The 26,274-nt window shown below is 42.4% G+C and overlaps 8 protein-coding genes across 19 annotated transcripts; 2 read left to right on the forward strand and 6 right to left on the reverse strand.

The window, feature by feature from the left end:
- Positions 1-25: 25 nt before the first annotated feature.
- On the reverse strand, positions 26-4,229 carry LOC110852975 (large neutral amino acids transporter small subunit 2). Its single transcript, XM_022101164.2, has 11 exons — positions 3,285-4,229; positions 3,102-3,219; positions 2,950-3,038; positions 2,160-2,542; positions 1,797-1,913; positions 1,687-1,713; positions 1,502-1,605; positions 709-805; positions 486-635; positions 302-413; positions 26-231 (listed from the first exon to the last, which is right to left on the reverse strand). The coding sequence occupies exons 1-11, from the start codon at positions 3,406-3,408 to the stop codon at positions 119-121; spliced, it is 1,434 nt and encodes a 477-aa protein (XP_021956856.1). The 5' UTR covers positions 3,409-4,229; the 3' UTR covers positions 26-118.
- Positions 4,230-4,465: 236 nt separating this feature from the next.
- Positions 4,466-5,920, forward strand: LOC110853191. 2 transcript variants are annotated; one of them, XM_035854627.1, is made up of 4 exons: positions 4,466-4,602; positions 4,828-4,963; positions 5,047-5,168; positions 5,675-5,920. In XM_035854627.1, the coding sequence occupies exons 2-4, from the start codon at positions 4,845-4,847 to the stop codon at positions 5,890-5,892; spliced, it is 459 nt and encodes a 152-aa protein (XP_035710520.1). In that variant the 5' UTR covers positions 4,466-4,602; positions 4,828-4,844; the 3' UTR covers positions 5,893-5,920. The 2 variants fall into 2 exon arrangements, with proteins under 2 accessions (XP_035710520.1, XP_021957131.1); XM_022101439.2 differs by having other exon boundaries at positions 4,467-4,963.
- LOC110853410 (solute carrier family 35 member G1) lies at positions 5,920-7,957 on the reverse strand. The gene is made up of 4 exons (XM_022101674.2): positions 7,237-7,957; positions 6,644-6,914; positions 6,249-6,579; positions 5,920-6,180 (listed from the first exon to the last, which is right to left on the reverse strand). Exons 1-4 carry the CDS (start codon positions 7,600-7,602, stop codon positions 6,063-6,065), a joined length of 1,086 nt encoding a protein of 361 aa, XP_021957366.1. The 5' UTR covers positions 7,603-7,957; the 3' UTR covers positions 5,920-6,062.
- Positions 7,958-10,067: 2,110 nt separating this feature from the next.
- LOC110853546 (acyl-lipid (8-3)-desaturase) lies at positions 10,068-13,809 on the reverse strand. The gene is made up of 6 exons (XM_022101822.2): positions 13,671-13,809; positions 12,875-13,189; positions 11,896-12,401; positions 11,008-11,337; positions 10,881-10,937; positions 10,068-10,514 (listed from the first exon to the last, which is right to left on the reverse strand). Exons 2-6 carry the CDS (start codon positions 13,164-13,166, stop codon positions 10,362-10,364), a joined length of 1,338 nt encoding a protein of 445 aa, XP_021957514.1. The 5' UTR covers positions 13,167-13,189; positions 13,671-13,809; the 3' UTR covers positions 10,068-10,361.
- Positions 13,779-17,132, reverse strand: LOC110853544. 9 transcript variants are annotated; one of them, XM_035854622.1, is made up of 8 exons: positions 16,932-17,132; positions 16,503-16,858; positions 16,099-16,425; positions 15,637-16,031; positions 14,604-15,559; positions 14,436-14,530; positions 14,031-14,297; positions 13,784-13,897 (listed from the first exon to the last, which is right to left on the reverse strand). In XM_035854622.1, exons 1-5 carry the CDS (start codon positions 17,051-17,053, stop codon positions 14,885-14,887), a joined length of 1,875 nt encoding a protein of 624 aa, XP_035710515.1. In that variant the 5' UTR covers positions 17,054-17,132; the 3' UTR covers positions 13,784-13,897; positions 14,031-14,297; positions 14,436-14,530; positions 14,604-14,884. The 9 variants fall into 9 exon arrangements, with proteins under 9 accessions (XP_035710516.1, XP_035710510.1, XP_021957511.1 ...); XM_035854621.1 differs by having other exon boundaries at positions 14,031-14,304; XM_035854620.1 differs by having other exon boundaries at positions 14,031-14,310.
- Positions 14,668-23,070, forward strand: LOC110853545 (cytochrome P450 1A1). 2 transcript variants are annotated; one of them, XM_022101821.2, is made up of 12 exons: positions 14,668-14,805; positions 17,216-17,341; positions 17,412-17,552; positions 17,667-17,783; positions 17,848-18,024; positions 18,091-18,155; positions 18,475-18,648; positions 18,721-18,850; positions 19,166-19,470; positions 19,535-19,679; positions 19,745-19,805; positions 22,280-23,070. In XM_022101821.2, exons 1-12 carry the CDS (start codon positions 14,781-14,783, stop codon positions 22,407-22,409), a joined length of 1,596 nt encoding a protein of 531 aa, XP_021957513.1. In that variant the 5' UTR covers positions 14,668-14,780; the 3' UTR covers positions 22,410-23,070. The 2 variants fall into 2 exon arrangements, with proteins under 2 accessions (XP_021957513.1, XP_035710517.1); XM_035854624.1 differs by lacking the exon at positions 22,280-23,070 and adding an exon at positions 21,524-21,661.
- On the reverse strand, positions 19,798-22,092 carry LOC110853548. 2 transcript variants are annotated; one of them, XR_002548231.2, is made up of 5 exons: positions 21,951-22,092; positions 21,519-21,874; positions 21,124-21,441; positions 20,625-21,019; positions 19,798-20,547 (listed from the first exon to the last, which is right to left on the reverse strand). XR_002548231.2 is itself a non-coding variant. In XM_035854626.1 (3 exons), exons 1-3 carry the CDS (start codon positions 21,488-21,490, stop codon positions 20,440-20,442), a joined length of 870 nt encoding a protein of 289 aa, XP_035710519.1. In that variant the 5' UTR covers positions 21,491-21,517; the 3' UTR covers positions 19,798-20,439. The 2 variants fall into 2 exon arrangements, 1 of the variants encoding a protein (XP_035710519.1); XM_035854626.1 differs by lacking the exons at positions 21,519-21,874; positions 21,951-22,092 and having other exon boundaries at positions 21,124-21,517.
- On the reverse strand, positions 22,667-26,159 carry LOC110853547 (zinc finger protein SNAI2). The gene is made up of 5 exons (XM_022101824.2): positions 24,697-26,159; positions 24,369-24,637; positions 24,098-24,243; positions 23,880-24,030; positions 22,667-23,771 (listed from the first exon to the last, which is right to left on the reverse strand). Exons 1-5 carry the CDS (start codon positions 24,913-24,915, stop codon positions 23,519-23,521), a joined length of 1,038 nt encoding a protein of 345 aa, XP_021957516.1. The 5' UTR covers positions 24,916-26,159; the 3' UTR covers positions 22,667-23,518.
- Positions 26,160-26,274: the final 115 nt, after the last annotated feature.

Here is a 26,274-nt window from a genome sequence, read left to right on the forward strand (position 1 = left end):
TTTTTTTTGCAAGCCATCATAAAAAGTCGTTTCATGAAATGATTTCTTTATTTTTCACGAAGGTGTTTCACAGTAAAAATGGTAATCTTTAATGGTTTGAAGATTGTGTAAAAAAAGATCAGTCCTGTTTCAGGGAGAGGAAGATTTTTTGTACCGTTTGAGTGGACATGGTCGTGAACGGGACCACGGCACGGGGTCTCCACTTTAGAAAGATCAAGTAGAATGGGATGCCTGCAGATAAGAAGATCATAGTTGGGTCAGTTTTGAAGATAAGTAGTGGTTATCTTTACGTATTAGTTACCAGTGGCTGTGATGAGTAGACCTGCTCCAACTTCCCAGGGACGTCGAAATACGGGGAGGAAGACGAGGAAACCGCAGAGGAAGAGGAATATGATGGGCACGAAGAGTGGAAACTGCGAAATCAATATTTACGTAATTAAATAGTTCTCACTTTCACCAACCTAATTTATAATTGTAATTTTTACCTGAATCGGTCTGGGTAAATCTGGCCTTGTTACACGGAGGTAAACCATGCCGGAAATGGTGACAAAGATGAAGGCGGACTCGACGAAGGAGGAGTATTCGATCAGGGCGAAGATGTCGCTTGTCGAGAGGTAGCAAAGACTCAGAGCGCACTAAATAATAATCGCATACTTTAAATTACTCACCAATAACCAATTACTGTTAATGTAGATACTAATTTCTTACCAGAAATGCCAGAGCGGGTGCCGGTGTGAGTCGTCTCGAGCTAATTGTGGACAGCATGGAGGGCATTTGACCTTCTCGGGCACCCACGAATAGAAGCCTGTAGAAAATCATGGTTTTTGTAAGTTTATTCTAAAATGGAATAATCAGTTTAAACCTCCAAATATTCATTTCTATTTCATCAATATACGGTAAGAAATTGGGTATGTCGTCATTTTACAGTAAATGAAGAGTTACGTTCATGTACTATTGAGGACTGCGTGATCGGGGTAAGATTTATTTTCTGGGTAGGAGTTAATTAGTGCAATATGGCGTCTTGATAATATCGTCTTGATATAGTTTGGTGACACTATCATCGGGTGTGAGTCTATTTGGGTAGAAACCCCCCCCCCCTTTGGAACGATTGGTCTTTGGGACGATTGGCCATAAACACGTCGGACAGACAAAATGATTTATTCTTTAGATGCATGACGCTTGTGATGAAATTGTTTTCCTTTCTTGTACCCTGACGCTGGTCCAATGTGACAAACCTTTTGAATAAGGGCAATTCCCTGACCCAGTTGCTGCATGCGACAGTATCTTGATCTTCGGAATACTCCAATAAGAATTTTACGTTTTGAAAGATATGTAAATTTATGTCCAATTTCAAGGGACCGATTTAGTTATTTAAAATTGGGTGTAATTGTGTTATAATTATTACTGTTATTTTGAATTTTGGTTTTAACTTTTGAAAAAATCCTCGAGTTTCTACTGAAGTTTCCTTAAAAAATGTACCTCAACAGTTAGAGAAACGTACCTGGAGGAGGTCATGATATGAACACTGAGTCCGCCAAAGGTTGATAACGCCACAAAGACCGGCATCACCCAAGCCATGCTGCCAAGAACTTTGTCTCCAAATGTCTACAAAAATTTTCGATCAAAATTAATTAAACACAAATACCAAAAACATCAATCAATTTATATTTATAAGTAAGTAGTTACCACTGCAATCGCGTCACTGTGCATCATCTAAATACAACCAAAATTTCAATTTCAAAATTTGAACGCAAATTAAAGAAATTATTATGCAAACAAATTAATTTAGACTTTACCTGATCATAATTGAGGACGGCAATGTAGCCTAAATTCGCTAAAACGTAGACTATCGTGCAAAGTGGGAGGGAAATATAGATGGCCCTGGGCAGATTGCGGTAAGGGTCCTTCAGCTCCTACATACATACACCATAGTTGAATATTTCAGATAAGCATATACTGGTAAGAAATGTGTTGTTTTTTACGGGTTTACTATATTTCTTGCACACAAAAACAGAAATGCATGGTGCAAGAAACTGGAAGGAACATATGCGCCAGGCGCCGTACGAACTCTAATTGTGGGTCGTAATTGGGGGTCGAAGAAACCACTTTCTTGTCGTTTTTTCTTCCACCCGAAACATTGATAAGCATGCCATTCTCACCTCCGTCATAAAGTTGAGATAATTCCAGCCCGCATATGAGAATATTCCCGAGTAGAACGAGACCGCGATGAGGCTGGGATCAGTCTGCGTGTTCTTCCAAGGGTCGTGAAAATTGGAGACGTTCCCCTGCAAGAGATGCACCATTCCAGCCACGATCACCGTCCCCAGTCCGGCCACCTTCGCGACGAGGAACACGTTCTGCATCCTCGTCGTGATCCGAACGTCGTAACAGTTGAGAAAAGTGAGGAAAATGATGGCGGACGCGGCGATGAGACGAACTCCGCTGTCCGGGATGCATCCGGCAGGAAAGAACGGCTGCGTCACGTACTTGGCAAAGGTCAATCCCATGATGGCGTTCGTCGTGGGGACAAAAACCACATTTGCTGTGTAGAAAATAATCATGAAAATGGGGGTGGGTGACGAAAGAGCTTGTGTTTGTTTTTAACGACTCGATGACGCGTCGCTAATCAGGACATTTTTAATCATTTCTCGGCACTGGGAACCTATTGAAAAATTCAGGATGGTAAATTTTGTGGAGCAGCTCGTTCCAAATTTAAAAAAATACACACTCCAAATTTTGAAGATTTCTAGTTTATGAAACCTTCAGAAGAATTATAACTCGTCGAAACTGGCTTAAAAAAACTCACCGCCATCCTACATATTAACTAATTTACTGACTACAAATTTGTCTTTCAGAATTTTAAAATGAATTCCAGAGCCGTGAAAAGGTTAAAAATGGTTCGATTTTGATCAAGAGTCATCGTGTCCTAGGTTAAAGGTACACACATACCGTCCCAGAGGAAGAGAAAAGCAGGAAATGGTCCGAACGCTTGGTGGATGTAAGCATAGTCTCCGCCAGATTTTTGGATCGTCGTCCCACTAAAATATGTGACATTAAATCACACATTACACAAGCATTTACTGTAGATTAACGAAAATTACAGTTCTGCATAGCACACGGCTCCGATCATGGAGAGGAGCCCGGTAGAAACCCAGACCGTGATGGTCAACCCGACGGAGTGGGCATCCTCTAAAACACCCTTCGGAGAGATGAAGATTCCTGCAAAAATGCAATTCTCACCATCATTTACACATTTGAAAATTACAACTATGTAAAAAAAGTACCAGATCCGATGATGATTCCCATGATGATGGCGACCCCCTCGAGGAGACCGACCTCCTTTTTCATCCTCACCATCGAGGAGATCGAGGAGGAGGGCGAAGACATCATCTTGCCCATTTCTTTCATGTTCAAACCAGTAGAAAACCACACCCACTAATCTAAAACTGTAGACTTGCTAGTTATCTAACCCTACCTCAATCCACTACCTTCTAAATAGGACTATACTTTACTTTACCTCCTGCTGGAACGAGAACCGGATTTGGATAACAGACTAATTTACTGTAACTGTCTTATGGAACTGGTAACTAGCTAACTGACTAACTCAATTAGTGAGGAGAGAGGAGATAATACGAAATTAGAGGAGGAGGAGAGTGCTATGAAATGAAATATGAAACCATTCCGTTCCCCATTCATTGCATTATTGCATTTCTGTCCGTAGCTTTTCCTAACGGCGTCTCCTCTCCCTGTCTCATTTTACGATGTACAATAAGACATGACAATTTCACTAAGGATCAGTCACCTAAAATGCATCTCACATTACATTGGTGATGTGATGATGCAACAAGTCGTTAAACCTGGTTAAGCTAAATATAATTAAGCCACCGAAACTCGAATCCAATAACAATACCTATCAGCACAAAAGTACGAATTACTCGATCGCCACACCGACTGAACTGAAATACTGTATACGATACGGTTAAGTAAAATGCCGTCCCTGCTTGTTTAAAATTTGTATGTAGATTAGGAATTTACAAGTTAGCCTTTGATTCACTTTTATTAAATCATAAATGATGATGTCAGTCTTTTTATTTAATTCGGAATATGAACAAGTTTATTTATTTATGCAATGCAATAAAAGTCTGGGGAGAAGAATAGGAGAAAAGTTGGTGATGTAATTTATGAAGCCTGTAAAAACTGGAGCAGTCTTTCGTGTGAAAATGTGCCATGCCATGTGGACTAAAAGCGAGTACAGGTTTGCATTTGCCAAACTTTTTTGTACACATTTTTTACACAGTCCGGATCGGATGGGTTCGGGTAAAACCCGCTTCCTCCCTTTTCCTTTGTTCTGAGCTGGCCATCATCAGTCAGCAAAGTGATGATGATCGCGTAGACGAGAACGAGAGTAGACATAATAATAAATGATGATATGTACGAATTGCTGTCACGTTTTTGCAAAGAATGGGCAAATTTTGTGCAAAATATTATGTATGGGATGTACGTATTACATGTCTGCAGTTGTGGGGCCACAACATGTAGCAAACCGCATGGGCCAAAAGAGAGGAAAATTCTCCGTAAAGGACACTTGACCACAGTAAGCGTGTAAGTATTTAGGCGTAAATAAATACCTACATACGCATTAATGGATGGGAAAACTTTCCCAGTTTTTGGAATTGTTGTCAATCATGAACATCCAGTCGAGACTATGAAGTCTTCATAACTTGTTAAACTTGAAAAAAAGTATATTTCGTCAATTGGTCAATGGTTTGACCAGTTGTATATGGTTCAAATAATCACATAAATTCGCTAACTTGATTAATCAATTAGTGCGATACTTGTACAAAATGCTGGCTCAAGGGAGGATGATATTTCTGCTAACGAGTGCAGGTGTGGTTTCATCGCAGCAAGTAGAATCCCCCACCGTTCGCCAGAAGAACGTTCAAAATACCGAGTATGACGACAGGTACAGAGTAAATAGGAATATGGAAATTTATAATTACTGGGAAAAATAATGACTGACACTGGAAAATTTTGTTCTCTGCACAGTGCAACTTCTGTGATCGTGATTATGGGATTTCTTGCCGTGATTTTGATCCTGTCAGGCATCGGGATTGGGTGCAGTTACCTCTGTTATCGTAGGAGTGAGAGGAAAGCGTTGTCCACGACGCGTAAGTCTTTTTTGTGCAGATTTACTGTATGAACGTCCAAAACTATATTTCAAATGGACACCTTCGATAAGTGTCCAAAACCGTCCAACATTGGAAAATGGGGCAAAACGTGACAAGTTTTTTTATTAACGACTACTTTGTGAATTTATGCACAGATATTCAATCTAGCATTTTGGTTGGTGCTTAATACCACCGAATTAGGAAAACATTTGTTTTAACATGTTTTCTTGAGAAATTAACAAATTTTCTAAACCATGCCGTATTACGCTGCGTAATTTACGCACCAAAATGCTCAAAATTAATACAAGATAATACGGATTATGGAAGGATTAAATAATGGGAATAAATAACCTATAACAATCTGTCCCATTTCCTACTTTGGACACGTTTGGAAATTTTGGACGTCGAAAACTTGGGACGTCCAAAACTGGAAACATGTTTTGGACGGCTGTTAACACCACATCGAAACCCTGTGATTATGCCTGCACTTGTATCACTTTATGTAGGTGCCCTTGTGTTGGGGTCACGATCCGAGTCCAGTACGACGGAAGCTGGTCCACCACACCATCACCACCTCCCCCCTCGCGTCGTTCCGAATTGGTACGGACCTGCCCCTGACGAAGCGAGATTTTTCAACCCCAACAATAATAGCAGTCCACTAGAGAGACGCCACCTGTTATTCGCATCGCCACCACCGCCAGTACCCCCACGAACACCGAGTTGACGAAATGAGTAGCCACATATTTATGTATTAATGATTCTATAAATATTATTTGCTACTTTTATTAATAAAATAATATCTATTTGCTAAATATGTAAATATTTTTCGAGATTATTTTTCTAATTTCATCGTTTCTCCGTATCACATTTGAATACCACTTTTGCAATTGATGACTAGATGAGCAATAGTGCGAATCGCTTCCTTCGAGGATCTTGAGGATCCAGTTCAGTCAACCACTTTCTTACTCCGACGAGCCCAATTCCCGTCAAAACTATGATGGCGCCTATCACGCTGGAAATTTTGAAAGAACAAATTTCTTAAAATTTTGAAAACTCAAAACATGAACAGAAATTTATTACCTAAATCTGTCCGGTACTACTTGGAAGACGAGGTACTGCCAAATGAAGGTAAATATAACGTCCAAAGTTCTAATGAGGGAGATGACCCCGGCAGTTTCGTACTTGAAGGAGAGTGTCATGCAGAGCTGTGAGATGAAGGAGAGGACGCCCAAAGCAATCGCCAACCCCCCGTCCCACCAGTTCATTGGGGGCGAAAACGTCCAGATCAACGCGGACAGAAAGAGCGTCTCTAAACTGCCCCAAATACCGAAGAACAAGTTCAGCAGGGCGTAGGACATGGTCCGGAGGCGGCGCAGGATGACGAACGTGCTCGTCGCACAGACCATGCAACCTATTTACATAAAAATAAAAATAATATGGAAGTCCATTTTTCATAATATGTAAATTGTACAAACCTAGCGCCAGTGCGACACCGATGAGCGTGTCCCCGTCCCAAGATTCCTGCCCTGTGAGCATCGGTGGTCGCGAAATGATAAGCACACCTGCCAATGAGAGCACTCCGGCCAGAATGGTCATCACGCTGCACGCCTCTCCAAGGGTTACATGCGCCAAGAGCGTCACCCACACCGGCGTCGAAAACGAGATAACCGAAGAGTCCGCAATCGTGATGTAGCGGAGAGAGTAGAACTGAAAGACGAGCGCGGATGCGCCTGCGAGGCCGCGCAGCTGAAAATATGCACAAAATATGGATTTTTAATGTTTAATTCCTTGCGGGTTTGCTAAATTTCTTCCACTGGAAAGCAAGAAACGCAAGACATTCGAGGTGCAAGAAAGTGCAAAAAAAATATGCGTCATCTACTTATGTATGTAGCCGCGCGCCCTATAAACTATTATAGCCATGGAACGTAGTTACTTGCACCGTATGCATTTCTTGCGGGCAAAAATATCTGCAAGAAACCAATTTCTTGCAGTTATTTCTTGTACGTAGTTTCTTCCACCCGGAACACTGATTATTCTTAAGCAGAATTTTTGACGTAGTGTCACTTACAACGAGGAGGACACGATTTTGGGCCGCGTCTTCCCCCGAGGTTATGGGGGCAAAGATATTTTTATTTTTCTTGCCGTCCTTTTTGGCTGAAGGGCGACAAAGAGCCATAGGAATGGCTGGGAGGAGAATGCCCTGAAATCGCCAGAACGCCACGTTGAAAGGGTGATACGTCTTGACCAAGGTTTTGACCAGGAGGCCCGTGAGTGGGAAGAGGAGCGAGGCGCAGAGGGCGAGCAGGATGCCCAGGTAGCGCTTCAACCAGGGGGGACGACCAGAGGGGGAGGACGCCGCACTGTCCGTGGATGCCACCACGGTGGGAAGTGTGTCTTCTTCTGGGTGCAGTTTCTGAGATTCTTCTTCCTCCATTATGTATTATTATCACCATATATTTCGCACAATGCAGACTTTATGCGAATTGTTTGGCAGTGTTTTTGCAACGTTATGTTATGTTTAGAATATAATGAAATGTTTTGACTAGAGACGTGTAATTACTAATAATAAGAATCTGACTGATGTGATGTGTGGATACGTGTACTGTATTGACGACCTTGACGCAATATGCATCGACTAAACTCTCTTAGGGAAGTAAGTACGGAAAATACCCGGGTTTTATTTCATATAAAGAAAAAAACCGTGATATTGATTATTCGCAAATCGTACCTCTGCCAATAATACGTGAAATAAACGTTGCAATACGTTTCAAAATGTGCACTAATCCCAATTTGCTTTTATTTGGGATTAGAGACAATAATATTTGCATAAGTTGATGAGAAATAGCATGTCGTAGCTTATACTCCATGGTGCTTGTGCTTCTTAATTGTGTCTTGATCTTGATCTCATGATGCACAGCATGGAAATGATGATGAAAGTGTATGCAAAATTGCAAGAGAAACGTTCAGGAGACGAGCTATTGCATAATTTTATTGTTATGCATGTTTGTCTCGTGATAATAAACATGTGCATGATGTGAGTTCCCTATATCCGCTGATTGACTAATAATCTTAATCTCATGGAATCTAAATACATATTCCCTTTAACATACATACGTACTGTTCACCAGAGACGTGTGATTATTGGATTTTGTTTTAGGGATTAAGGATTATTAATCCTTAATCCGGTAATCGTGATAATTGTCTCTGCTAAATTCAGTTGGGAGAGAATTTGCCCCGACTAAAATAACGTCCTACTAAATAAATCCAGCAACTTTATTACGTAAAATTGCCACTAAAATATGTCAGGATTAAATTATGTAATATATATTTGCAAAAATTGGATGGCGTGTCAGTGACACGGTGTCACCCAAGAATTTAATGCTCAGTTAGTTAAGCATATAAATAATATCAATGATAAGCCAGATAATGCAGATTTGGTGTAGGTGGATTTATTAGTAACACACCATCATCATCCGACCGACTGTGACATGACATAACCTTTTCTTCCCGAGGTACATATTTACAAAAGGTGATTAATGATGGTTTTGACGAATTCAAAGTTGAATCTCTCTGGCAGGGGGTTGAATTTTGGACTGATTTTTGGCGAGTTATCAGATAATACTCTCAGGAAGATATTTCTAAAATTTTGTAGCGATAGCTTCATAAATGCCCCCTCCAGTGCCCTCAGAGTTGGAGGGAGCCAAAAAAACACTTTCCAAACTTACTTATTCATATATTATGATAACCAAAGAGGTCAGAGGTGAATGATTGTTAATATTATAACCCCTGATAACCATTGCATGTAATATTAAAAGAATCCGCAATGAATTACATAAGATGGGCCCTCCAGCGTCGCTGATATTTTTCCATGAAAAGTGATAAATCGGACCGTGCACAGGAAAATTGACCTGCTGACCTTGAAATCGGACCCACTGGGTCAAATGAAGATTGAGGGTAAAGCTGAAAGTGTCCTACGTAATATTAAATAGAACAGGTAAGATTTTGGGTAGCCAGTTTTGGAGAAGGACCCAAGCTAATCAGCTGACGCGGAATCCTAAAAAACTCGTGAACTAATTTGGAAAATTAATGGTCAAATATTGTTTAAAATAAATTTTAATAACTTTTTTGTGTCCCCTACTGCAGAACTATTCTGCCTACAAGGTACAAGTGACAAAATGTTAAAATTACTGCGTTTTGGTTAGTTAAATTATTTCTGAAGTTCAGTTTCGATTTTGAGGAGAACCTTTTTACAAAACTCATGGGATCTGGTAAGAGCTGATTTCTAGGGGTGTAACCACTTATCAAAATTTTGTAAAAAGTACTTACAGTGCAATATACTATATGTACCTTGAATAAAAACAACGTTAGGGATTTTAAAAATCAAAGTCGTAAAATGTGGGGGCCTTTAAAGTGGAGAAGTTGCGGTCACGAGCGCATTCAATTTGGACAAGTTTAAAATTAGACTACAAAACGGACTTAAAAGATAAGCATGAGACAAAAATTGTTTTATATAGTGAAAAGCATGCTGATTCCCTTAATAATAGTCGCAAAGACCATTTTTGCATCAGGACCTGAGAAAAAAATCTTTTCTTCAACGCCATTTTGTAAGAGTACGGGTTTGGAAAACTAAAGAAGGACACCTCTCCAAATTTGACCTCGCCTCATTTCGCAGAGTACACAAAACCGGAAGCCAGATATGCTAACCTATAGTTTGAGACATGGGCTTTCACATAAAAAATGCTAGAAATCTCTACAACTAAAAACCATTCCGTAATTAAGGTTTGAATTCGTCAAAAGTAAGTCTAATCGCCTTTTGTATGTAGACGGACAAGTTGATCTCTCGACATGATTGTACATAAATTGTACCAAAAAAGGCATGTTTTGACTCGTCCTCATTCATTCGAATTGCACGGAATGCATGTTATCTCGAGTATTATCCACTCGTAACATTTTTATTCCATTCATTGATTAATTAATCCAACAGAGTTTGGGTGCCGTTGTGGTGTCAATGTCACAGATGGACGTAATCTAGTAATTTATGTATCGTACACAGTTTGCACGTTGAACTTTAACCTATGACATCGCAATGTCAAGTATATTATTTATGATCAAGGTTGTAATTATTTATAAGATTTACATATGCAGTTAAATGACCAAACCAAATACTTATTAAATTTTATCTTGACTAAATAATTACTCCGTCTTTTGAGCCTCCTTCTTCCGTTGGTGCACTTCCCTCACGTGACCCTGCACTTCGAGCATGTGTTCCATAATGTTCTTGTAGGCGTGGGGGAGTGAGGTCGTTTCGTATTTGAGGTCATACTTGGCAGCCAACTTCTTGACACGCTGTAAGCAGAGGAAAAAATCGTGTTACATTTCTCCTGTGCAAATAACCAGAAATGACGCCAAGAAAGTGGTTTCTTGCAGCTACTTTGACCTGCAAGAAATGCAAGGCGCAAGAAACTACGACCCGCCGCTATACTTCATACGGCACGTGGCTGGATGGTGCATATTTCCTGCACTTTCTCCCAGTTTCTTGCACCTCGCATTTATTGCGTTTCTTGATTTGCAGTGCAGTGCAAGAAATGTAGCAAACCCACAAGAACGAAACGCTGAATTTCTCATAATTTTTTTCTGAGAATTTTTTCCAACAATTCTCAAACTTAATTTCTCATAAAAAATGTGAAATAAATTCTTCCAGAAATTTATTACCTCACAGACGAAGCGGAGATTGTACTGTGGCATCGTTGGGAAAAGGTGGTGCTCAATCTAACAACAATAATAACAAAAGTGTCAACATGACCTCAAAGTGACCCCACCCACTGACGGACTGGCTGACCTGATAGTTGAGGAGGATGAGCCACCAGTCGTTAAACCATCCTGGCGACACGTTGGCCGTGTGTTGCAGGCCAAACTCGAGCCAATGCTTGTTCTCATAGGTGATCGGAAGGTGGGTGTGGTTGAGGGCGAAGGAGGACGAGAGATAGAGCGACATGAAGGTCTTGCCGAGCAGGTAGGGCCACACGCCCATGATGTAGAATGCCAGAGCAAAATGTGCCAAAAGTGAGAGCGCCTCCTCCCACAGCCCACGCTTGATGATGTAGTGCGGGTGGTAGTAAAAGTTGATGGCGCAGATGAACAATGTCCCGTTCAGGGGGAGGAGGAATCCCTGTTAGACATAATTTGCATATTTACATATTGAAGAAATTAATTATGTAATCAAATTGCGTGTCAGTAAATTCGTGGAGGAATACTTAAAGCTAAAATACTAATAGCTAAAATATAGTAATACTCCATTATATGTAATTGAATTTGATGAGGGCCACCATATCAATAAAGTATTCATTCATTCATTCAAATTCGTGGAGGAACTTAAATATTTATTAAATGTCGTGTCGGTTAAAATTGGGCTGAGGAAAATTGTGATTCCTATTCCATATAATTTGCATATTTATGTATTCTCATCATTTTAGTTAATTAAATTGATTAAATTGCGTGTCAGTTAATTCGAAGGTAAATATTTGTTAAATTGCGTAGAGGAAAACTATGATATTCTTTTACCTGAATCCCTATATTTCCTATTCAATATAATTAGCATATTTATGCATTCTCATTATGTTAATGCATTAAGGAAATTAATTAAATTGCATGTTGCCAGTTTTCAATTCGTGGAGGAGGTTAAGCATTTGTTAAATTGTGTGGAGGAAAATTATGCAAAATATTTTACCTGATTTCGCGTGAGTACATTATTCTGTGCAAAGTTGTCCGCATCAGTGACAAAGTCCGCGTGGGTGGCGGTTACGGGTAGATGCTCCATGTCAAAGTCCCTCTGGTACCGTTGCGGCATGGCGTGGTGTCGATTATGTCGTCTCACCCACCACTTGGCACTCATTCCCATGTACAAACCGTAGAAAATATTTTGCAGGGCCTTGTCCAATTTGGGGTTGCCGGAAACCGAGTTGTGACCACATTCGTGCTGCAGAAGCCCCATCCGTCCCATGCCAAGTCCGACGATGATGGCACCCAGGATTTTGAACGCGACGCTTTCCGGGTGCGAAGCCACGATCCAGGCGCCCAATGCCATCGTGAAAGTGACCTCCAGCACGACGAGGAAGTTGCGCCAGTACACGGGCTTAAAGAGACCTTCGGCTTCGACTTCTTTATGCAGGGCGAGAAAGTCAGAGGTCATCGCGGCGTAGCGATCACGGGAGGCGCGGTTACCAGCAAAGTACACTGATAAGTAGGGTACAAATACAGTTAGGCAGTTAAATGTATGCTTAATTAGCAGAGGTTGGATATGTAGGTATTTACGTAGTTTCAACTTTTTCATTTGATGATTGTACAATTTTGTGGGTGTGTTACAAACTTTTATAGATCATAAAAGTTTCGAAATATTTTTTATGCATATTTCTAGGTTTTCGAACATATAAATATTTATAATATTTACACTACTATTTTTTTTAATCGTGATGTTCGATATTTTTTTTATTCGTACATGTTGTAAATATTTCAACGATATGACCCGACATTTTTATGCTCAAAGAAATTCGACGAGAATTAATTCAGAAATACAAAGTTTGCGAAAGTTCGTATTTTTGTGTTTTTTCCCCAAAAATTAAATACACAGTGATTTCAGTGATTTTTCGTTCATAAATGCATATCCGTGCTCTGCTAATTAGTAAAATAATAATTATCTCGTAACTTACTCTCATGCTCTTGTGCCTTCCTCCGTGGGAGCGACTTCATGATAAGGTCAACCTTGGATTTTGACCTGTTGTGGAACTCGAGTATCGGGACGGTCGCGTCCTCTCCGGGCGTCGTGTAATAATCTATGACAAACCCGCCCGGGTGTCGGTCCACGAAATCGGTCACATCGTAGAAATAACCGTCGTAGAGGATTTCCTTTTTGGGGGTGATAAAGGGTCGCGCGTCGTCGTCGAGGTCCTCCTCCCCCAAAGCGTGGGCTGAACCCTCCTTGTCCTTCACGTTCGGTGGCATAGTTCACGTCGGGTTATTCGACTCTATTTACACGGAGTAGAATAAACCCGAAATTATTATTTTTTGGTATGGAAAAATTACATGCTAAATATTTTGCAAAATGATTCGGGTTTGGGGAGAAGAAAGTCGTGAATATTTTGGCAATTTGGTAGGTTGGGTAATGAAATGCAGATGCTACATATACTGAAAGACTGATGATTTAATAACCTGTGGAAATAGGGGAACGGGAATCAATTCGTATAAATTCTTAATCATTTGGGACAGCGGCGAGATCAATAATTTTGCAAATCGATGAGGAATAGAGAGCAAAGTAATGTCGGGACATTAAATTGGGCCAACAAATCCCACCCCACAATTAATATGCTGCCTCCCTGATGCCCTACATAGGCAAAATCGACTCGAATATGTACATAGACTGCTTTACCAACCATATATCTGCTGAGGAATTACTTAGAAATAGTTGGGATATTTACAAAGGTGCAGCAAAGTTTGTAGTTTTCTTACCTGATTCAATCCTTGTCCTGCTCTGTCCTCCTCGAGAGATCAATTTGTTATTTATTCGGCAGAAATAATAATAATAAAGATCTGAATCTGATCGGTTCGCCTCCCCTATTTTTCCGGATTTACTTCTGCTGGATGCACTTTATCGATTTTTGTGTCAAAAACTGAGCGAGTGAATCCCCTCTTTCTTTTTCCTCCCTTGGCTGAGGTCGGGACTGAACAAGCCGAGTCTGGCAGGACACAAGGAAGGAAAAAGTGAGAATTAAAATTGTCTCTAATAATAAATATACTTTTAAACAATTGGGCTCAATTGGGATAAATCGCGTTTCGTGCAGTTGACACTGGTTTTGATTATCTACTTACTTTTTGTTTCGTGTGTGGCGTTCCTCTCCTCCCAAGTCTGCTCTCGCCTGACTGACTCCTTCTTTCTGCTCAGTGAGCCACTTAAAAATTTAAAATTTTCCAAACTGTCAGCATTCCGGAGTAATGTTTAATCTTGGCAGCAGCTTAAAGAGTCCAGTAGTCCAGCCAGCCAGGGTCGGATTCATTCAATTGAGATCCATTTAGTTTTAATCAGCCTCAAGTAGTCGGTCGGTGAGGGTTCAGTTTGGATTAAAATACGAGCACGAACTGAAAACTTGATCTGATATAAGCAGCCACCACACAACCATTTATTAAAGCTTTTTTAGGGTCAGCAGAATATTGGAACAAGTTGGCTTTTCCATACATACAAAGTTCATGTGCATCATAATTATAGTAATCAATTACAATTTTTTGCCAGCAGCAGCTGCACGACTCGCTCAACAATTATAGCTGACTTTGCACTGGACTGATCCCGTTCACATCAATCTTACTGGCCTTATCTGACGAGAGGTGAGAGTTGCTAAATCCATTCATGCAACAATTTTGCATGAATCTGTACCTCAATTTACTTACAGAGTTGCGAGCTCTTGAGCTTAATCCCCACTCGAACAAAGCTACGTACGCTACACACACGCGAGCATTTCTGAAGTCATCGTTAGCTCAACGAGTTCACACTCTGACGAGAAGAGATCCATTTAATCGGCAGGAGTCGATTGCTGTTGTGGTGGTCAAGTAGTCGTCGTCGTCGTCATGTTGATTCTCGTCCTTCGTCTGGGTGAGATAATCAATTTTATTTCGTTTGAGTCAATTTATTTCATTTTCATTCTGCATATATAAAAAAAGCTCAACATAATTCAATTTCCCTCAAATCGACCCAACATGGGCTCAAATCCCCAAAATAATTTGACAAAATCACAAATCTCTGCCCATGAAGAAGAATCAATAAGACTAATGGATACACACTTATTAGTAGAGTAACATGGTGAAAATCTAGGAACAATAGGATTATAAAATCCTAACAAATACGCGACATAGCCTGCAATTATCATTTTTGCCTCAATCGTCTTTGTCTTGATCTTCTTCTTATCGTCATCGTCACACTTTGCGAGAAGGTAGCAGGTCAGGGTGGGAGGCTCGACGCCTTCAGACTTAGCTCTAGCCACCGTGATCTTTTTGTACTCACTAGCACCATCCGTCCGGCTTACGTCCAAGCGACCCTTGAAATCGGGCGTCTCACTCCAGCCAAAGTAGTGCATGTCACGACTCATGATGGCATACAAAAACGTCTTTCCTTTCTCTGGTTTTTGTAATTCTGCTGCTGCTGTTCCGAGCAAGTACTCCCCTGGAAAGGGAGACTTGACCTTCACCCTCTCCTCCGGCTTCAAGTGGCGACGAATTTTGAGCACCATTCCTCGTTCCTTCAGTCGCGCATCGATCTGACCCTCCATCCCGTAGCAGAGGGGGATGAGATCATCCAAGTTGATGATGGCTTGAGTTCCGGGGGCGAGTTTCATAAACATACAAATGGTCTAGAAATACATAATAATAATGTGACAATGACAACTTATTGCTCAATATTGCACAGTTCCGAGTCAAATTCACTAACCGATTCAAATGCTAACTTCTTGAGAGCCTCCTCCTCATTGGTAAAGTGGAATCGATCGATGGACTTGGCAATCGGGCGATTTTTGTCATCCTCCACCTTCTTCGCCTTTCCTTTGAGACCCTTGGTTGAGAGTGTAGAGATTTGACTACCACAGTATTCTTTCCATGATTGATATGAGGCAGCTCGTTGGCCTAGTACCAACTCAGCCTCTTCATCTTTCTTCTTGTCGGATGCATCATGTCCTACAAAGAGTGCCTTTTTAAAGTGAAGTTGAACCAGCACGTCCCTCCGTTTGTAATCCGTCACTGTCATCACGGTGTAAAGTGGTTCAGGTAGATGTATCGGACATTTTGGGAGGACGTCACTTGACAACGTGTATCTGTACCGGTAACATTCTGCAATAGTGATATGAATTATTAAAATGTGCATCACAAAGGACATAACCACATGAAATATACTTACTTGGTTCTGTGCATAGCCTAAAAGCATGGTAAATGGGTAACTCATTAATATTATTCAATTTCTCGATACATAAATGAATAATGCCGGTGGTGGGGGCTTTGTGAATAATTAAAAACCACCCTGGCTTATCATCGACAGCGACACGACCTCCTCTGGCGAAAATCTCCTTAAAGAGAGTCTCCCGTTGTCCGGCCGTCAACCCTTGTTCCTCCTGCGTGAGAATAGGTTCAGGGGACGCTTCATACACGTCGAGGTCAGCAGAGATGGTTTCCGGAGCTAAACCAGCCAACCGTAGAATGGTCTTTTTGATCTTATCGACCCCTTCGTCTATATAGCATAATAATAATATTATTGTAAATTAGGTGCACTAACCATCATCATGTGTATAATAATTTATGTATTACCTTTCATCGTTTTACCAAGTGTCGCATCAGATGAAGTCGTGTATCTAATTTTAAATTCTTCTCCCAACTGTTCTCCCTCTCCCAACTCCCTGATAACAATCCCCCTCTCATCCCTGACTCGTCGTCTCGCTTCCTCATCGTCCACCTCCATTTCCACCACTCTGGGGACGCATTCCCACGGGACAGGTTGGAAGGCCTGGTCCTCACGAGCAGTACTTGTGGCGGTGACAGATTTCCTCTTCTCCTTATCCTCCGTCCCACGAGGATTTAATTCCCCTTCCGCACAGCCTGCTGCTCTAGTCGTCTCCACGGCCAAATGTTTAGGAGGAGCAAGGGTGGGTGTCGCAGTCGGTGAACTGTAACGACACAAAATAACAATATGTAATAATTAATTAGTGGGAGGAAGAGGAGGAAACAAAAAAAACTAACGGCGTAGATTTAGCAACAGAAGTAAAAGGGCCAGCTTTCACCACTCTCTCCTCTGCTTTCTTTTCCGTTCGTGGTCTCTTCTTTGTGGTCCTCTGCGTGAAGACCCAGTCCTCCCCCTCCATTATTAATTAAAAAAGTACAATTTAAAAAGTGTAGCAAAAAGTAAGTTGCCGGTGAGTGAAAAGTAGTAAATCCTGAACGATGGGGGAAAATGCAATATGGTTTATATGATCAAATTTCCCGACCATTATTCATGCCAAGTTTGTGAAACGTCTCGTTTGCAGCGGTGGCCGTGGTGCAGGAGATATTTCGGTGGGAGTGGCTCTACTATGCCGGGATTATTGCGGGCGTCCTCTTCCTCATCTCGCTCTGTGACGAGCTAAATGACCGATTCAAGCGGATCCCGTTTGGTGAGACACATATTTTTTTAACTCGAGTGAATTACTGAGAACTTTTACTGATTTTTTTGGGTATGTATAGGGCCCATGCGTCTCCCCATAATCGGGAATCGGGTCCAGCTCGCCCTTTACGGTGGGAATCGACCTTACGTCGCCATCACGCGAATGGGACGCTGGTACCGGAGCGGATTCATGAAAGTCTTCAACGGATTGAGTGGATATGGTAAGCTTGCAAATTTATACATTCATAACAAATTTGCATATGTATAATTTGCATAGTATATGATACTACAATGACAAATAGTGCATAATATGCTAATTTATGATTATAAATTAGTGTCGGTAAATGGGGCGCAGCGTTTGAGTGAGGTTCTCCACAACGATGACGAGTGGGCGGGAGAGCGCGACGAAGTGTGGCGCCTGGACAGGACGGAGACGGAAAAGCGGTCCACGAGTAAGCAGTGACAAGCGGAATAAATGCGTGGATCATGTCGACTCATCATTTTATTTGTCTCCAGGTTCCCTCGCCGTTTGGGTGTCGCGTCGAAACACGGCGACGAGGTGTTTGGAAAGCATCTTACTCTCGAGAAAGGAAGCCTTAAACGGGCTGATTTCCAAGCAAGTGAACGACCTCCTCGTAGGCATTGAAAGTCAGGAGAGAGTCGACAAACTGGGGATGAGAGAAATTGGCGCAGGTATTTAGAAGCCGTTACATTTTATCCAATAATTTTCTTTGGTTTTATTGACATGTTCTATTCCAGATACTTTTCTACCCTATGTCATCTCCTCCGTGTGGTCCGTCCTCACTGGCGACGTGGGGATCGAGGTATCTAATTACTATGAAATTTGCAAAACACACGATCTTTTAATGGTCACATTTAGCGGAAATGTTTGCATCTGAACAGGAGAAAACGAGCAGTAAAATTTGGAATGTGTAAAGTTTATCAACTTTAGGGTGCCTATTCTCCTATTTGGATGCAAATATCTGTCAAACCTATGCATTATGACATCGTGTTTTTTGCAAATTCTATACTAATTTAATTTGCGATCGACTGACAGACACTAGTTTAGTCAAAATTGGAGAGCATATATGCTGCGAAACCTCCATTGTAAGTCAATAATTAATTTCTCAACTCCGGTTTTAGGTCACGGACCGTCGCGTGCAAACGATTCACCGCTGTTTGAAAGATTGGGAAGAGAAGGGGGTTAAACTATCGGCCTGGAGTGACCACTATCCTTTCATGGTGCGCTGGTTCCCCGGTTGGGCAGGCTGGAACAAGCTGCAAGAGGTCAACCACGACTTTAGGAAGGTTTTAAAGGTACAGAATCCTATACAAAGTGAATGACTTGGTGGGTGTGACTGATATCTAGCCCCTTTTTTCTCCATGCAGAGTCTCATCAAGGAGCAGTACAAGAAGGCCGAGAAGGGTAAGCTCAATAACGAGCTCAGCTACGTGCAAGCTTGCATCCGTGAGTTTAAAGAGCTCAGAAAACAATCCTTCGGCTCGGAACAGATGAATGGTGAGGAGAAAATAAGATCTAAAATTAATTGTCCGTCAGTAAAATAATTTCTATTATTCCGGGTTTGTTGCATTTCTTGCACTGCAAAGCAAGAAACGCAAGAAATGCGAGATGTAAGAAACTGGGAGAAAGTGCAGGAAATATGCACCATCCAGCCACGTGCCGTATGAAGTATAGCGACGGGGCCTAGTTTCTTGCGCCTTGAATTTCTTGTAGGTCAAAATAGCTGCAAGAAACCACTTTCTTGCCGTTATTTCTTGCAACTGGTTACTTGCACCCGAACCACTGGTCAGTAATTAACTGTTACGCACGTAGATTCATCCTCGATCGCCCTCTTGTTCGAGTTCCTATGTCCTGGACCCTTAATGACGTCCTCCGCCGTGGGTTTCTGTCTCTCGTACGCCGCTCGAGATTCGGCAGCGCAGGAGAAGATCGCCGCCGAGATCCGGACCGTGACTCGTGGAGTTGAGGGAGATGTGCCGAAATGGGAAGAAATGGAAAATATGCCCTTCACTGCTGCCTTCATTCTCGAGTCGTACCGCATCTCGAGCGTCGTTCCCCTCGAGAGGAGGAAACTGCTCAAGTTGGTCAGGTCAGGAGAAGGGATACGATTCCCCAGGGTAAGCAGCCATATTTTAAAAATCCGTACAACGGGCATCTGATTTCGTGCCTCCATCCCCACAGGAAATGCCTCTCCTACTGAATTATCACAGTGCGAATATGGACCCCAAAGTGTGGGATGAACCAGCAGTATTCAAACCGGAAAGATTTTTGGACGCCTCAGGCAAACGTGTTGTGGGGCAGGACAGATTGATTTCGCTCGAAGCTGGTGAGTTTATTACAAAGACAATTGTATCAAAATAGTTTTTGACAAAGCTTGTCATTGATGTGCAGAGAAGCACTTATGCGCTGGTGAACCACTCCTGCGCATGATCCTCTTCTCCTTCTTGACCGGGTGAGTAATAAGTTTTATTTCTTTTTCCCAAGTTTACTTCATATATATACAAAAAGCCAAAAATAATTCAATTTTCCTCAAAATTTTTCCAATATTGGCTCAAACCCATAAAATAACTTTACAAATTCACAAATATCTCCCCATGAAGAAGAATCAACAAGACTTAAAGAGACACACTTGTTAGTAGAATAACCTAGATCAGAATTAGGACGAATGGGATTACGCAGACCTAACAAATATGCAACATAACCAGCAATAATCATTTTGGCTTCGATTGTCCTTGTCTTGATCCTCTTCTTATCATCATCATCACATTTGGCGAGAAGGTAGCAGGTCAGGGTGGGAGGCTCGACGCCTTCAGACTTAGCTCTAGCCACCGTGATGTTTTTGTATTCACTAGCTCCATCCGTCCGGCTTCCGTCCAAGCGACCCTTGAAATCGGGAGTGTTACTCCATCCGAAATACCACATGTCACGAGACATGATGGCATACAAAAAAGTCTTCCCTTTCTCTGGTTTTTGTAATTCTGCTGCTGCTGTTCCGAGCAAGTACTCCCCTGGAAATGGATACTTGACCGCCTTCCTCTCCTCCGGCTTCAAGTGGCGACGAATTTTGAGCACCATTCCTCGTTCCTTCAGTCGCGCATCGATCTGACCTCCATCCCGTAGCAGAGGGGGATGAGATCATCCAAGTTGATGATGGCTGGAGTTCCGGGGGCAAGTTTCATAAACATACAAATGGTCTAGAAATACATAATAATAATGTGACAATGACAACTCATTACTCAATATTGCACAGTTCCGAGTCAAATTCACTAACCGATTCAAATGCTAACTTCTTGAGAGCCTCCTCCTCGTTGGTAAAGTAGAATCGATCGATGGACTTGGCAATCGGACGATTTTTGTCATCCTCCTTCTTCTTCGCCTTTCCTTTGAGACCCTTGGTTGAGAGTGTAGAGATCCGGGCATCACAGTATCCCTTCCAAGATGGATAGCTAGCTGATTTATAACCCAACCACAATTCAACCTCCTCATTTTTCTTCTGTTCGGATGCACCTGACGCTACGGAGAGGGCAAGTTTCATGCAGATTTGAACCAGCGCGTCCCTCCGCTTGTAGTCAGTTACTTGTAGAACAATATGAATTAGCTCAGGCTGGTGTACGTGACACTTTGGGAGGACGTCACTTGAAAGAGTGTGCATAAACTGGTAACATTCTGCAATAATGATATAAATTATTTAAATGCACATAACAAACGAAGGAGACGATTTCAAAAACAGACGGAAATTGTCCTGACAATTTCCACTAAAATATACTTACTTGGTTTTGTACAAAGCCTAAAAGCTTCGTAAACGTTTGCTCCCGATAATTTTTCCAAACAAAGATGGATTATACCGGTGGTGGGGGCTTTATGAATAATTAAAAACCATCCTGGCTTATCATCGACAGGGACACGACCTCCTCTGGCGAAAATCTCCTTAAAGAGAGTCTCCCGTTGTCCGTCCGTTAACCCTTGTTCCTCCTGCGTTAGAATTATTTCAGGGGACGCTTCATACACGTCGAGGTCAGCAGAGATGGTTTCCGGAGCTAAACCAACCAACCGTAGAATGGTCTGTCTGATCTTATCGACCCCTTCATCTATATAGCATAATAATAATATTATTATTTTAGTGGGTACACTAATCATTGTCCTCAAGTAATAATTTGTGTACTACCTTAGATTACTATACCGAGTCTCCCAACTGACGAATTCGGGTACCTAATTTGGAACTCATCTCCCAACTGTTCTCTCTCTCCCAACTTCCTGACAACAATCCCCCTCTCATCCCTGACTCGTCGTCTCGCTTCCTCATCGTCCACCTCCATTTCCACCACTCTGGGGACGCATTCCCACGGGACAGGTTGGAAGGCCTGGTCCTCACGAGCAGTACTTGTGGCGGTGACAGATTTCCTCTTCTCCTTATCCTCCGTCCCACGAGGATTTAATTCCCCTTCCGCACAGCCTGCTGCTCTAGTCGTCTCAACGGCCAAATGTTTGGGAGGAGCAGGGGTTGGTGTCGCAGTCGGTGCACTGTAATGACACAAAATTACAATATGTAGTAAACATGGAACAGAAATTGGGAGGAAGAGGAGGAAAAAAAACTAACGGCGTAGATTTAGCAACAGAAATAGATGGGCCAACTTTCACCACTTTCTCCTCTGCTTTCTCTTCCGTTCGTGGTTTCTTCTTCGTGGTCCTCTGCGTGGAGACCCAGTCCTCGTTGTCCGACCATGGATCCTCCCCCTCCATTATTAATTAAACAAAGTACAATTTAGAAAGTACAAAGTGTAGCAAAAAAATAAAGTTGCTGCAGTCTGGGAGTGAAAAGTAGTAGCGTGAGGAGGATGACTTGTAGTAAATTCCCACGTGAACTTGAACTGTATTCGACGGGGAATGCAATATTTTCAATCATGTTTAAGTTTTTTGTTTTGACAGAACGCTGGCCAAGTGGAGGTTGGACGTGTCCCCCAACTGGAAGGACAAGGGGTCCACGTATGGCCTCCTCAATAAACCAACCCCCTTCAGAGTCGTCCTCAAACCAAGGCAGCACAACAAGTCTCAATAATACGACGGCTATCATAAATATCTACATAATTCTAGGCACTATATCCCCCCACCATTAGGATTACCCCCCCCCTCGATGCTATCCGATTTTAATTACATTAGTGTCAAAATTTGTGAGCAAATGTTGGGAACCCTCAATTGTTAGCTCCATATTTCTGACCATATTATAAAAAATGAACGCCCAAGAAATCGACCACCGTTTGCATAATGAATGACAAGCATGTACATACATACAACAGGGTCGTCCCTTCCTTCCTCCTCTTTTCTGACACTCTCTTTATTTTAACAAGACTCTCTGGTGAGGAAGACAAAAAAACGAGCAAGTAATAAAATAAACTACTCCATCAGACTATACATTCGACGACGACTTGGATATGTAATGTACCGATGATGATAACTATGTACACACAGCTAAATAACATGCCAAACTTATAAACATGACGTGCTATGTATTTATGTGTACATCATTTTCTCTAAAACCACCACCGCACACACTAACATAACTAACATAATTACTCCTCAATTTGTACCCAGACACACAAAAAAACACACACCCATAAAATAATAATGTAATTAAGTAAAATAGTTAACTAGTCTGATGATGTATGTGTAGTGGACTGGAATTTAAGGAGGATGACACAATAAAAATATGTAGTAATCCAGGGGAAATTCTGTTCTGCATGTGTGTGGTTTGGTTTAGTTTGTGGTGCATGTTGACTTTGGTTTTCATGAATTGCATTCTTTTTTTTATGTAGGACGGAAAAGGAAGCACCGAACGTGTAACCCTTTCTTTTTCTCTTTGGTATGTAGTATCTCCAATCTGGGCTGAAGGGGTTTCTTCTCATCGTTTACTTTGGTTTCAAACACCGACTGACTAATAAAAACTGCATATTAAACTTACTGAGACGACTGAACTAACTGACTTAAATACTGACTGATACATATTTAGGCACACTTGGAAGAATATGTAAGGCACACTGCTCGCATAATATTGCATAAAGTATGATTAGATTATACAGTAGTGAAACTAGAGATATTTTTTATGTAACTGCTGCATGGAAATGACTAAAGTTGCATGGTCGGCGTGTCGATAACCCTTATTTCTTGGGCTCATGTCGTCGTCAACGATGACGTGACGACGATGTCATCTTCTTCTCCGGAGAATAAATCTTCTTCTTCCTCCTCGTCTGTGGAAGAGGAAGAATCGTCCCTCACGGAGGAAGAGCTCTTGTTGGTGTGCATCGTTTTCCGCTTCTTTTTCTTGTTCAACTTCCGGTTTGGCGGTGACCCGGAGGACGACGAGGTTGACCCCCCACTCCCACCGCCACCGCTGCCACCACCGCGCATGCAACTGGCCTCGATGCTGTATTTAAAAAATTCATTATTTAACTATGTTTGCTATGTTTGTGAATGTTTGAAACAATTCAATTTGAATTATTAAAAACTCGTTAATTACAAATTAAAAACTTACTGCTTGCAGAGGTAGCTCTTGAGCGCGAAGGGTTTTCCACACCGGGTGCAAATGAAGGGCTTTTCGGCGGAATGGGTCTGCGTGTGGGCGCGGAGGTTCGACTTGTCTGCGAATGCTTTGGCGCAGATGGAACATTTGAACGGTTTCTCACCTGGACAAGGTTAAAGGTCAGTATATTATACGGGGTCACTCAGGGGCAATGTAATAATATTGCTAACCAGTGTGTGTGCGGATGTGACCCTGGAGGAGCCACGGTCGTGAGAAGCCTTTCTCGCAGTAGGGGCACTTGCAGTTGTGGTTGTGCGTGCGAAGGTGCATGGAGAAAGCGGGCATGGACACGTAGCTCTTGTCGCAGATGGGACACCTGAAAATTCATGGCATATATTTAATCTGAGAGTTATTTATCAATCTCTTCATTCGGTGTAACCAGCACAAAAAATGACGTATTTGCGACTATTATATCCTGAGTTAAATAATTTTTTTACGTACCGCTTCACGGCCGTTGAGTCGGTCAGAGAACGGTGCGTCTGGCGATGACGGGCAAGATTGGAAAGGGTGGAAAACCCCTTGCCGCAAGACGGGCAAGGATGTCGCGGTGGGGGTGAGGGTGAGGCAGAGTGAGACGAGGAAGACGTGGGGGAGGAGTTCCCGGGGGGAGGAGCAGGGGAGACAGCACGCGGTGGAGGGGAGACGGGAACCACCAGATGACAAGGTGATGATTTGAGACGGCCTTTCTCCGACGAAGACGTGATGGCGACCTGTGGTTAATAATTTCTCAAGTTGCCTCCACATCTACAATTTACCGTAAGAAATTTACCTCTGCAAGTTGGTTGAGATTGAAGAGGGCGTCGTCCTCCTCACTAATCGAGTCCGGCTGAGCTATTTTGACGGAGAGGTCGACAGGGGCATCTTGTGCGGGGGTGAGCCAGAGGAGGGGAGGCGGCGGAGGTGGGTGTGCCTTGCTGCTGATGAGTGGAGGAGGCTGCTGCTGCTGCTGGTGGTGGGAGAAGCGTCGGAAGAGGAAGGATTTGGGCATGGTGGTTGGTGGGTGTGGTGGACGGATCGCAGTTGACGGAGACAGCAGCCACTGACTGCAGCAGCAAAATGACTGGTCTCCCTTTCTCGGTGGCTGCGCCTTCTACTTGGTCGTCGTCGTCTTCACTTTACACATTCATCGTCTTGAGTTCTTCTCTCTTCTCCTCTTTTCTTTATCTTTTGGCTTGTGCCACACAGCTCCCAAAATAGAAACTTGTTCCTCATCAACATCATCATCATCATCTGCATGTTCTTTTTCTCCAACAACCACCGAAGCGGGCATTTCCCCGATAAACCTTTAGTTAAATGTCCACCGACTAACTAACTATACACATATCTCGCTCTCCCTCCCCCTGCCTAGCAGCCTATTTAGCTGGCCTACCTCCCTCATTCCATTCATACGTACGTATACACGCAGTTTAAACGCCATCCATCCATCCATGTGCATGTGATGTGTGAGAGGAGGAGGAAGAAGAAGAGAAGAACGTCTTCCGGTGGTGGTGGGGAAAGAAATACGTAGTAAATGTAAGGGTCGCATACATACATAGCACACACATTCCGCAGGATCGGGTTTCATTCTTTCATCCCTTCCTTCCGAAATGCGGAGAGACAAGGAAACCACATGCTCCTCCGTGACCACTGTGCAGCAAGACGAAGACGAAGACGATGAAGGGGAGGGAGATGAAAATAGACTTTTTGAAACACCGGAAGTTGGGGTGGATCCATAAGCTCAGATCTTCATGCATAATACCCGGACAACAACAACCATTTCTTCACCCTCCCCCACCTCCACCCGGCTCGGATGGAGCTGATTTAATGGATGGATGGACCTTATAGCTAAAGGATTATGGATGGATGGATGAGTGGTGCGTGGCGTGGCACGAGCCATATTATATTTCTCCAAGCTATGTACAAACGACGGACCAGGTGCAGTTTGTGGCTGAGTGGAACTTTTGGTCAGGAGAGAGATGACGCCGACGACGACAGAAGAGCAGGCCACCTGTGCTCTCCCGTTGGCAGCCCCCCAAGAAAAAGTGGGTGGCTGGCTGCCAAGAAATCAACTCAACCTCACTCCACATTCCATTCTTATGCAATATGTACCCGGCTCCTTCTTCCCATTCTTCCTCCATTCATGACACCTCATAATGATGATGATAATAATAAGTAATAACGCAGATATTCACTCGACGAGCACGTAGCCAAACTACTAAAAGTACATGTGCAAATGAACATAAAAACCGAAAGGTGAGTGCTTTTAAAATCGGAAGAAAAATGCGCAGCTTAGCTTTTCGTGGCCACATGTGCTGGTCAAATTCCTTACCAAATGGACAACTTTTACGTAATAAATGTCAAGAAGTAT

The sequence above is a fragment of the Folsomia candida genome, unplaced genomic scaffold (assembly GCF_002217175.1).
Source record: "Folsomia candida strain VU population unplaced genomic scaffold, ASM221717v1 Fcan01_Sc008, whole genome shotgun sequence".
In the NCBI taxonomy this organism is placed as follows: Eukaryota; Metazoa; Arthropoda; class Collembola; order Entomobryomorpha; family Isotomidae; genus Folsomia; species Folsomia candida.

Excerpts from the sequence above, each read along its gene's own strand:
- LOC110853410 (XM_022101674.2), bottom strand. The coding sequence starts at position 7,602 with ATGGAGGAAGAAGAATCTCAGAAACTGCACCCAGAAGAAGACACACTT. Across the intron at positions 6,915-7,236 it reads AAAATCGTGTCCTCCTCGTT|CTGCGCGGCCTCGCAGGCGC; the intron begins GTAAGTGACACT and ends GCATATTTTCAG. Across the intron at positions 6,580-6,643 it reads CGGTGTCGCACTGGCGCTAG|GTTGCATGGTCTGTGCGACG; the intron begins GTTTGTACAATT and ends TTATGTAAATAG.
- LOC110853547 (XM_022101824.2), bottom strand. The coding sequence starts at position 24,915 with ATGCCCAAATCCTTCCTCTTCCGACGCTTCTCCCACCACCAGCAGCAG. Across the intron at positions 24,244-24,368 it reads GACTCAACGGCCGTGAAGCG|GTGTCCCATCTGCGACAAGA; the intron begins GTACGTAAAAAA and ends ATGAATTTTCAG. Across the intron at positions 23,772-23,879 it reads AAGAGCTACCTCTGCAAGCA|CATCGAGGCCAGTTGCATGC; the intron begins GTAAGTTTTTAA and ends TTTTAAATACAG.
- LOC110853191 (XM_035854627.1), top strand. The coding sequence starts at position 4,845 with ATGCTGGCTCAAGGGAGGATGATATTTCTGCTAACGAGTGCAGGTGTG. Across the intron at positions 4,964-5,046 it reads AATACCGAGTATGACGACAG|TGCAACTTCTGTGATCGTGA; the intron begins GTACAGAGTAAA and ends TTCTCTGCACAG. Across the intron at positions 5,169-5,674 it reads GAAAGCGTTGTCCACGACGC|GTGCCCTTGTGTTGGGGTCA; the intron begins GTAAGTCTTTTT and ends CACTTTATGTAG.
- LOC110853545 (XM_022101821.2), top strand. The coding sequence starts at position 14,781 with ATGTTGATTCTCGTCCTTCGTCTGG. Across the intron at positions 14,806-17,215 it reads GATTCTCGTCCTTCGTCTGG|CGGTGGCCGTGGTGCAGGAG; the intron begins GTGAGATAATCA and ends TCTCGTTTGCAG. Across the intron at positions 18,025-18,090 it reads GATGAGAGAAATTGGCGCAG|ATACTTTTCTACCCTATGTC; the intron begins GTATTTAGAAGC and ends GTTCTATTCCAG.
- LOC110853548 (XM_035854626.1), bottom strand. The coding sequence starts at position 21,490 with ATGATTAGTGTACCCACTAAAATAATAATATTATTATTATGCTATATA. Across the intron at positions 21,020-21,123 it reads TAGGCTTTGTACAAAACCAA|AATGTTACCAGTTTATGCAC; the intron begins GTAAGTATATTT and ends TCATTATTGCAG. Across the intron at positions 20,548-20,624 it reads AGAAGTTAGCATTTGAATCG|ACCATTTGTATGTTTATGAA; the intron begins GTTAGTGAATTT and ends ATGTATTTCTAG.
- LOC110853544 (XM_035854617.1), bottom strand. The coding sequence starts at position 17,053 with ATGGAGGGGGAGGACTGGGTCTTCACGCAGAGGACCACAAAGAAGAGA. Across the intron at positions 16,859-16,931 it reads TCTGTTGCTAAATCTACGCC|TTCACCGACTGCGACACCCA; the intron begins GTTAGTTTTTTT and ends GTGTCGTTACAG. Across the intron at positions 15,560-15,636 it reads AGAAGTTAGCATTTGAATCG|ACCATTTGTATGTTTATGAA; the intron begins GTTAGTGAATTT and ends ATGTATTTCTAG.
- LOC110853546 (XM_022101822.2), bottom strand. The coding sequence starts at position 13,166 with ATGCCACCGAACGTGAAGGACAAGGAGGGTTCAGCCCACGCTTTGGGG. Across the intron at positions 10,938-11,007 it reads TCATCCTCCTCAACTATCAG|ATTGAGCACCACCTTTTCCC; the intron begins GTCAGCCAGTCC and ends TATTGTTGTTAG. Across the intron at positions 10,515-10,880 it reads ATCTCCGCTTCGTCTGTGAG|CGTGTCAAGAAGTTGGCTGC; the intron begins GTAATAAATTTC and ends CTCTGCTTACAG.
- LOC110852975 (XM_022101164.2), bottom strand. The coding sequence starts at position 3,408 with ATGAAAGAAATGGGCAAGATGATGTCTTCGCCCTCCTCCTCGATCTCC. Across the intron at positions 1,714-1,796 it reads CCGTCCTCAATTATGATCAG|ATGATGCACAGTGACGCGAT; the intron begins GTAAAGTCTAAA and ends GGTTGTATTTAG. Across the intron at positions 806-1,501 it reads CATATCATGACCTCCTCCAG|GCTTCTATTCGTGGGTGCCC; the intron begins GTACGTTTCTCT and ends GATTTTCTACAG.